The 9,524-nt window shown below is 43.1% G+C and overlaps 1 protein-coding gene across 1 annotated transcript; it reads right to left on the reverse strand.

Moving 5' to 3' along the window:
* Nucleotides 1-966: 966 nt before the first annotated feature.
* Toll-7 (Toll-like receptor 7) lies at nucleotides 967-8,494 on the reverse strand. The gene has a single exon (XM_017628024.1). It carries the CDS (start codon nucleotides 7,565-7,567, stop codon nucleotides 2,993-2,995), a length of 4,575 nt encoding a protein of 1,524 aa, XP_017483513.1. The 5' UTR covers nucleotides 7,568-8,494; the 3' UTR covers nucleotides 967-2,992.
* Between the last annotated feature and the right edge of the window lie 1,030 nt (nucleotides 8,495-9,524).

A 9,524-nucleotide genomic window follows, 5' to 3' on the forward strand; every position in this document is an offset into this window, starting at 1 on the left:
ATCTAGGGGTGAAAACTGCGGGTATAAGCTAGCATCTAATTAAGAGGGTGCTTAATTTAAAGCGCATGTGTATTTTCAAAACTTATGTGTGTTATTTTGGAATAATACTGAAATTTTAGAGAGTTTAAACATTTTAAAAAATACTCTTATGAGCTTTAATGAGTCAAATCGGTTACGAAACCATGTTAACTTTTACTTTTTTTGAAGTGTTTTTTTTTAGCTAATAAGTATGTATTTATTAGAACTCTTGTTAATGGAGTAATCGGTTAATCGATTAGCAAAAAATAAATTTAAAAAATAGTCGACTTCACTTAATTCGACTTTAGATAGCCTGGACATACCTAGAAAAATGGGCAGCGATCATTTGACCCAACTACATTAAAATTAATTTTAGTAACAAAAAACTTATGATTTTAAATTAAAAAATGTTTGTTCATTTAAAAAATAACATAAAATTTAAAATTTTATTTTATTTTCTTATTGCAGTATCAAAACAAACTAATATGCATGTTTGACAATAGGGCCCGCCTTTTTTACCAATTCAGAAAAATAGCCAGCGAAAGAAACTGAACTAATTAAAATTATTTTATTGTGGGCAGCCGTCGAATAGTGATTCGAATAATTTCGCCTAGTCGATTTTCAGAGTACTCAATGGTGAGCAGTTTTACGAAAGTGAAGTGTTAGTCGATTTCCAGCTGTTAATCGAACACTTGCTATTCGACTATCAACCGGCAAAATAGTTGCAATCGAACATTCGGTTCGGCGAATAACCGGTCTCGATTAATACGGTCTCGTAAATGTTACTTATGCATACATTTCACTGTGCCAAGATTTTATATGCCTTTGGGTGATTTTGCGATGTTTAGAAATAATAGTGAATTAGGAAAAAAATATGAAAATATTTTTATGCAATACTAGACAATAAAACGAAAAAAAATTTAATGATGTTCTTTAAACACAAATTTTTATTTAGGTATTTTCTTTAAATTTGGTCCATTGGGTGGTTTAACATTTCCGCCAAAGTTTCGATAACATCGAGGGAATATTACTAAATTTTTTAATAAGTTTGTTGCATTCTAATTGAACTTACTGCGCTTCTTATCAAACTGATCGAAAAAGAAAATTTACGAATATTTAAATTTTTTATAACAAAATTTTTTATTTCAAATTTCTTCACAATTTCAAATTGTTGCTTATTGACTAACAAATAAATATGCACTTTTTGGGGAAAAAAGTAAGGAAAAAGCTTAAGCTACAAAACAGTCGAATTTCGCACAAGCGCGCGTACATACATATGTATATAAGAGTACAAACAAATATACACCAGTCGTAGCATGAATTAGTTTTTAACAAATACCAAACAGTTCGTCCCTGTCAACAGTAATGAATGTCCTGTACGTATCATTAGTGTTAGTCTGCTGCTAGTGTTAATTGCGAGTGTATGTACATATGTATGCATGTATGTATGTATGTATGTAACTGTACATCAATGTTAATGTTTAATTACGTTAAAATACGTACAAAGTAAGTTTGGCAGTTTCGCTTGTTGTTTTTAAAGTCTGTATGTATGTATGTACGTACATAAATATGTATTTGCAAGTGTGCGTGTAGTTTTGTGTATTTGTTTAACTGTTGTAATAGTTGTTTATTTTATATTAATTAAATTAAATATTTACACGCCGCGCGCTCTCAGGCATTGGCCACTCTGGACTTTGCACAAAGTTGGCGTAAACATTTGAGTGAGTTGGCCAGCGAGTGAGTGAGCAAAGTGTACACTAGAGGCTGACCTAAAGGATGTGTGTGTTTGTGTGTGTGTGTATGCATGTGAGCAGTTCTATAAGTTTGTGAATAATTAAATAAATTTGCATTATAAAGTTTTCTGGCGTTAATTCGCTGCACTCAACAATGCTTCTAGTTACTACACTCTTCCTTTTTTTCTGCATCTGCCTTTGCACTCAATTTCCGCTCGCCATCACTATAGCCTGTTGGCTCTTTCACGCGGTTAGCCTAACTAAATATTTATAGCCATGTAGGTACACGGATTTCAAAATATACATTATTTACTTAGGGCTTAGGCTTATTATGTAGTAGTTATTTTATTTTTTATTTTTTATTTTTTGCTATTTACACTTATGAGAGTTGCTATGTATAAGTATACTGTACTATATATGAGAATATATATATGAGGAAAATCGAGTTTACATACATAACTACATTATTACATACGTTTATCATCATCGTCATTAACGTCGTTTGCATCAACAAAATCACTTTTTTGCATTTAATTTAATTTTATTTTTTTGCTCAAACTCGTGAACTAAATTTTTTAATTCAAAGTTGAACTATGCTTTATTCTGTTTGGTTTTTTTTTTGTTCACTGGGTTTGCAAGTAGTTTGCCTTAGTTGAGTTAGTTGCATTTGTATTTTTTTACAATTTTATACTTTTTTTAATAATTTTTAAATGAGTTACTTTTTAGCACAACTGTTCAGCTTAGGCAACTGAGCATTTTTTCTTCAAATGAAACAATTATTTTTTAGCAAAAATTTAAATATTTTTTTGAATTTTATATACGCGTTTTGCATAAATAAATTTAAAATTTTAATAGCTACGCAGCAAATATCGACACTTGACGCTTTTAGGTTAACGAAAAAATAAGTTATTATAAATTTGCATTTTAGTTAATATTACTTTTACACCGACTAAAAAATTTTGTATTTTTAGTTTATAAAAAATGCTTGTTCTATTTCTGAACTTGCACTAAAGCATACAGATCGACTTTTAAGCATGTTATATAAAATACATTTACACTCTTGTTGTGTTAGTTTCAGTGCCAGGAACCAGTCCCAAAATTTTCTGCTTCGTTCCTACTTAAATAATAACTAAATCTTTATTTTCTTTTTTTATATTTCGCTTTGTGCTGTGCGTCGTATTTTTTTATTTATCGCACTAGTTAGGTATATCCTCTACAACTACATGCATATGCACCTACATCTACACCAGATACGCTTGCACATGTGGCCCCTGCTGTTGACCGCTCGCCGTTGCCGCTGACGTCACCACAGCCCCATTCGCCAACTCAGACTCCCTGCGCTGCTGCTGATGCTTTTGATTTTGTTGTTGCTGCTGCTGTTGCGGTCGCCATGTTTGTGACATAAGCTGTTGTTGTTGATGCGCATGATGCCGCTGCTGCTGCTGTTGTTGAAATCGCTGCAAGCTCTGCACATCCGCCACGCCGCCATTAGGTGTGGGTGACGGTGGCGGCATCATGAGCACATTCTCATTGTCCAGCGTCGAGTAGTCCGAGTCGATGCTGGAGTAAATGTGTTCGGAGGGCGGCCGCATTGTATACGTTTGACTGGGCGCTGTGGCGTGATGGTAGTATTGGCTGGCATTGCCAGCGCCGCCACTCAGTTCTGCGCCGCGTTGTGCCGCTGCGGCTGCAAGCGATGCCGCTTGCGCAGCGCTAGGATGCAGATGTGTGCCCACAATGGGATGATGTAAAGTGCCCGCTACAGCCGCACTGCCAATATGTTCACGTCGTTGTGGACGCGGGCTGGGCGTCGCTGTTGTGGCCGACGAGTAGGTCGTTGGATCAGCGCCAGCAGTAGCAGCAGCACCACCGCCAGCTGCGCCATGCTCACCAATTGCACCACCGGCCGCACCATCAGGACAGTAGGCGGGTGGTGGCGCTTGGCGGTAGAGTATGCCAGGACTGGCGGGTTGCTTGATGCGCTCATGATTGTGGTCGAGCGTGTAATTGTTGCCGGGTACGCCAGCGACGCCGCCACGATAGGTAGGGTAGTCGACAGGCAGCGCATAGCGCAGCTTCTCCCAGAAGTGTCGATCGGTGCGGCGTATGCGGTGCACTGCAGATGTCTTTAGATAGGGCAGCAGCTCAATGTCGCTCTCTGCCTCGAACAGCACCTCGGGCTCTTCGATGATGACAAGTTTTTGCGGTCGCCCGCGCAGCGCATCGTGTACGGCACGCCGTAGCTCGCAGCGCGACCATTCAGTCTGTAGAAAGTTACGTGATAGCAGTATTACTATGCGCCGCGAGACGCGTGAAGCCTCCAGCAGCTGGTAGTGTGTGGCATCGTGCGCCAGATCACGATGTTGCAGGCAAACGCGTAGTGGTGGGCGGCCGGTTTCCAATTCAGACACTAGGTGCTGTGCAACAAACTCGCTGTCCTTCGCTGAGTGCAGTAGCACGGCATCGTACAGCTTCTCCGATTCCTCGCAGCGTGGACCAAATACACGCACGCCGTAGTGCGCAAACAGCCAAATGCGTAATGATTCGCGAAACACAAAGATTATGATGATTACGACGAGCAAAAAAATGAGCGCCAGTGCTGCAGCAAGCAGCGGTATGTAAGTCTTTGGTATGCCATGCTGCAGCATCGAACCGCCAGCGTAGTAGTCAGTGCAGGCGGCAGTTGCATTGAAATCTAAGTCACGTTTCTGCACCACACTCGTGCCAGTAACGCCCGCGTCCATGCAGTAGATGTCCTGCAGGTCCTGCACTATCAACGCATTGTCTGCTACGTAGGCTGTTAGCTCCTGTAAGAATTTACAGCGGCAGCTCCATTGGTTGCGACCTAGCGCCAGTGCGCGCATTTGTTTAAATTGCGGCTGCTGCAACTGCCATATAGACAGCGTCACCAGGCGATTTCCATCGATGCGGAATACTTCCAGCGACACAAGTGGTGCAAGCGTGATGTTGTCAAGCGATGTCAGCTGATTGTTTTGTAGGTAGAGCTCGCGCAGCGCAATGAGAAATTCAAATTCGTTGCCATGCAGCGTGCGCAGCAAATTATCTTCCAAATGTAGCACCTGCAGCGAAATCAGTCCCGCAAATGTGCGATTCTGTATGCGCGCCACTTGGCTGCCATTCACGTAAAGTGAGCGCAGATTCTTGCGTCCAATGAAGGCGTGGTCCTTTAGCACTGGGAAGTTATTGCCGTCCAAATAGACAACACTCGAGTCCATGGGCACACGGCGTGGCAGTTCGGTGGTCTGCTGGCCACCGCAATCCACCACATTTGTGGACCAAATCTGGTCATGGTAGCAGGTGCAGTTGCCCGGGCAAGTCATTTCACAATCGCAAGCATCAAAGTCACAGCAATGGCACAGCGCAAAGCAGTGCGATTCGTAACGGCAGAGGAAATCCTTCGGTTTCAGCGTGGTCAGTGGGCGTACAGGTGCGCCGCGTGCATGTGGCATGACGCATTCGATGTTTGTGAGATCCATGACACGCGGATGCTGACGTGTGGTCAGATTATTGATGCGTTGCAGCCAATCCATGGTGCAGTCGCACTCGAACGGATTGCCGCCTAGGTAAAATTCCGGAAGCGGTTTAGCCGGTTGCACGGGTGCGACACGCAGCTGTTGCAGCTGCAGCTTGGACATCGCGTTGGCGTAGAGGTCGACGCGCGCTAAATTGATTTTGTCTACAAATGAGTTTGGGTGCACTGTGTTAATAAGGTTGTTGTTGATGAACAGCAGCTCGATAGTGTTTGGTATGGACATAGCACCGATTTCGGTGATGCGGTTGTGGCTGGCGTCCAGCGTTTTTACGCGAATCTCCTCCTGCAGCTTGTAGTAGTTGCCCAGCGCTTCAATGTAGTTGCCGTGTATGTCGAGCCACTTGAGGTTGCTCGGTATGAAGGCATAGTCGAACCACACGAGATGATTCTCAGAAAGATTTAGCCACAGCAGGGAAACTAGTGTAGCGAAGACGCCGTTGATGTCGGACAGGAAGTTGCGATCAAGGCGTATGGCCTCCAGTTCGAAATTCTTATCGAAGGCGCCACGCTCAATGGACTGTATGCGATTCTTGGCGAGGTTGAGTACGCTGAGACGTGGCAAGTCGGCGAACATGCCAACGGTAATGTTGCCGATTTGGTTGTCGATTAGCCGCAGTCCCGTTAGCTGATGCAGATTTTTGAAGCTCTGATTATCAAAGGTGCGTATTTGGTTCTCGCCCAAGTCCAGCGTGCGTAGCATGGAGAGGTCTTGCAAAGCGCGTGGCACTTCGTTGAGCTGATTAGAGCTCAAATCGAGCTCCTTGAGATCTGAGCAATTCTTAAATATATTCGGCTCAATAACGCTAATGAGATTATTGTTCAGTGTCAGTTTCGAAAGCACATACAACCCATTGAAGAGCTTATCATCCAAGGTATGCAGTCGATTCTCTGCCAAGTTGAGTGTGTGTAAATTGTAGAGCGGCAGGAAGGCATTATCTTCGATGTGACCGATGGAATTGTTGCGTAAATTCAGGATCTGCAAGAAGTACAGCTCCTTGAAGGTGCGATAGTCGATCCGTGTGAGCGCATTATGCGCCAAATTCAACACAATCAGCCTTATGAGTCCCGCAAATGTGGTATTGTCAATGTGATTTGAGGTCAGCTGGTTTCCAGACAGATCCACGACCAGCAATTGCTCAAGCCTGTGAAAGAGTCCCTTAGGCAGTTCGTATAGCTCATTATTTTGCAGATGTATCTCACGCAGCTCCTTCGAGCCGGCGAAGAGCCCCTCTGGCAGTGTTTCCAAATGATTATTGCTCAAATTAACAATACGCAGTGAGCTCAATCCAGCTAAAGCCTCCCCAGATAACTCGGAAATATTATTGTGTTGCAAATTCAATTGCTGCAGACGTCGCAGTCGGGAAATGCCCCAACTCTCGGTGATGGAACGCAATTCATTGTAACTTGCATCCAACACTTGCAGCTCGCTGCCACTATTGCAATTCATGTCAGCAAAACCGAGATTCTCCGCAGAGCGTATGCGATTGTGCGTCAAATTAAGCACTTGCAGATTCCCTACCGGACAAAGGAATCCAGCGGGTAGTGCGCGCAAATTATTATCGCCCAACTGCAGCTCGGTCAGCTGCTTTAAGCTATTCAACGAGTCCGGATACAATTCCAACGTTTTGCCAGGTCCCCAGTCGGGATTACGTGTATTCACCGCCAGCGTACGCAGCACATTCAGTCCTTCGAAAGCATTATTTGGCAATTGCAGCAATTTACAGCCATCAATACGTAACACATCGAGCGTTTGTAGGCGCGCGAAAGCCGCCTGTGGCAGTTGCGATTCCAAGAGGTAGAGTTCGCTGCATTTGATCTCCAATTGGCTGGTGCCGTCAGCACCTTGCAAATCGAGCGCTATATGTCGTTCGATGGTGCGCAGGTTGCAGCGTACCGATGTGGTGCCATTATACTGCCAGGAACATTGATTGGTGGTGGTGGGCTGCAATTGTGATGAGGAGGCACCCGCAGCATCAATGGTACCTTCTGCCACGCCGGCTACGGCTGATGAGGAGGAGGCTGCGGGGACTCCAGCGCCTGCCGTAGCTGCAGCGCCTGCCATTGAAGTGGCCATCATGCTGGCCGCGCTGGCTGAAGCCGACTCCGATGAGAGCGCGTATGAGGAATCTGGCCTATCGGCGCCCTTGCTATGGAGCGCGAAAACGCCGCATACGCCCTGGGCGAGTATGTGTGTTAATAGCAGGAACGTGTACGCGCTGCAGTTAGCGGCGATTCGAATTGGTATTCTGCTTAATTTACACATTTTTATTTAAAATATTTTTATTTTTTTTTTATTTTTGGGTTTTTTTTGCTAGTGTATTAAACACTTCGACGCTTGCATAGATACGCGTTTTCGACGCGCTGCAGTCAAATAAGCGCCTTTGATTAAATGCATTTAGATATTTTCATGGCTGTTAATTGTAAGTGTGTACACAAGAGGTGATCGATGTTTTATTTTTTTTATTTGAAATAATTTTTATGCAAATCGATTTTCACTGTTTTCTTTTCGAAGCTTTAATTTATACAATTTCTCTGAAGCACACTTTACACTTTGTCCACCATTCGAATTATGCTACATGAATTTTTCATTAACGAAAATTTTCACCCAACAATTTTCACGCATAGCACGCAAAGCATATCACTTGTCAACGTACTCGTGGTCGTTGTTTTCTTCGGTGTAGTCGTCGTCGTCGTCGTTCAACTTTTTCACTACACCAGTTTTATTTTTTCTCGTTAGCTTTGCTTCCTTCGTAAACAGCACTAATAAATTTATGCTTTGATTGACTTAAACGCCTTTTATTTGTTGGGCGGAAAACGAAAACGCTTTTGTTGCGCGTCGCTTATTTTCAGTAAGTATTGACTTTTTCATGCTGCACTACCACTAGACTTCATTATTCTTTTTTTCCACTTTCAGCTTTAACTCAAGCGTTTTTTGTTTGTTTGGTGGTTGGGTGTATGGAAAAAAGAAAAATTGGAAAACCCGTTTTTCGCGTAAAATCTTGCACAGCCTACACGTCCGTCTCGTGTGACGCTCGAACTCGAACTGATTGCAAACCGTTGGCGAACTCAACATTTTTACTCGTCGTTCACTTGCGCGCTATCGTATTCACAATTCGACTTGCTTTCGAGTCGGTTGTGTGGTGTGGCAGCAATCGGAGTGGTAATAGCAGCACCAGCAGCAGCAGCGACGGCAAAGGCAAACACACAAGCGGCGCAAATGCGACGATGACGACGACAAACAGCAGTGGCAGTAGCAGTCAATAGTCAACACGATGGTGGCGTGGCTTGTAACGAAAAAATGTAATTTACACGAGTTGGAATAGAGTACATAGTCGTACGTCGGTTCTTGCCACAAGCAGGCGGCGCGCAACCACCCCAAAGAACGAGTTTTTGTAGAAAATAACAGTGAGCGTATAGAGCGCGCATGCATTCGCGTCTTTGTATAGTCAGAGATTGGAAGAGCACGTGAGCCCATAGTTGAGTTTCTCGCTTGAGCGCGCTTATAGAAGCGCTCAACTCAACATGCCAATTAGCGTGTGGGTCTCACTAAATGGCGTGTTGAAAAACAAAATCTCTCCAGTAAGGGTTAGGCGCAAGTTAATAGCATAATTTATTTCTTACTTGTAAACGCATTCGCTCCGATTTCGGAACCCACTCAGGTGACGCGACAATTTTCACTCTGCTTGAGTTATTTTCCGCGCAAATTTTCACTCCTCTCAAATGTTTGAAGTCGCGCGCTCTCAGTCCCTTTAGCTCTTCTACTCAATTTCACTCTCCTAATGCTATTTTACTTCTCAAATGTTTGAGCATTAATCCATTTGTAATTCTCTGCCCACTTACGTTAAACGCCGAAGTACTCAGATTCCTTTTTTTAGATTTCTTCCTTTCATAGGTTTCTTTGCTCTTCTTGACTTTCGGCTGCAACTTATGCCAAGTGGGTTTTTCTTGTTTCCTATGTTTATTATTCATTTACATACCAGAAATAGCAAATTAAAAAGCATATTCACATTTGCCCGCTACTTGTGAGGTTTTTCCTGTGTTGAAGCCTTTTGAGGAAACAAGAATGTTGCATATTTCCCATAATTCATTATGTATTTCCGTTTCCGAATGATGAATTTGCATTTTGACTTTAATATGCTGCACGTTGCCAGTACTCTTAAGAAAATATATAGGCGGTTTATGAGCGAGTGGGAGTTATTCTGTCGACTTTAGGAAAAATC

The sequence above is a fragment of the Rhagoletis zephyria genome, unplaced genomic scaffold (genome assembly GCF_001687245.7).
Source record: "Rhagoletis zephyria isolate East Lansing unplaced genomic scaffold, Rhagoletis_zephyria_1.1 Rzeph_scaffold_05686, whole genome shotgun sequence".
Classification (NCBI taxonomy): Eukaryota; Metazoa; Arthropoda; class Insecta; order Diptera; family Tephritidae; genus Rhagoletis; species Rhagoletis zephyria.

Excerpts from the sequence above, each read along its gene's own strand:
- Toll-7 (XM_017628024.1), bottom strand. The coding sequence starts at position 7,567 with ATGTGTAAATTAAGCAGAATACCAATTCGAATCGCCGCTAACTGCAGC.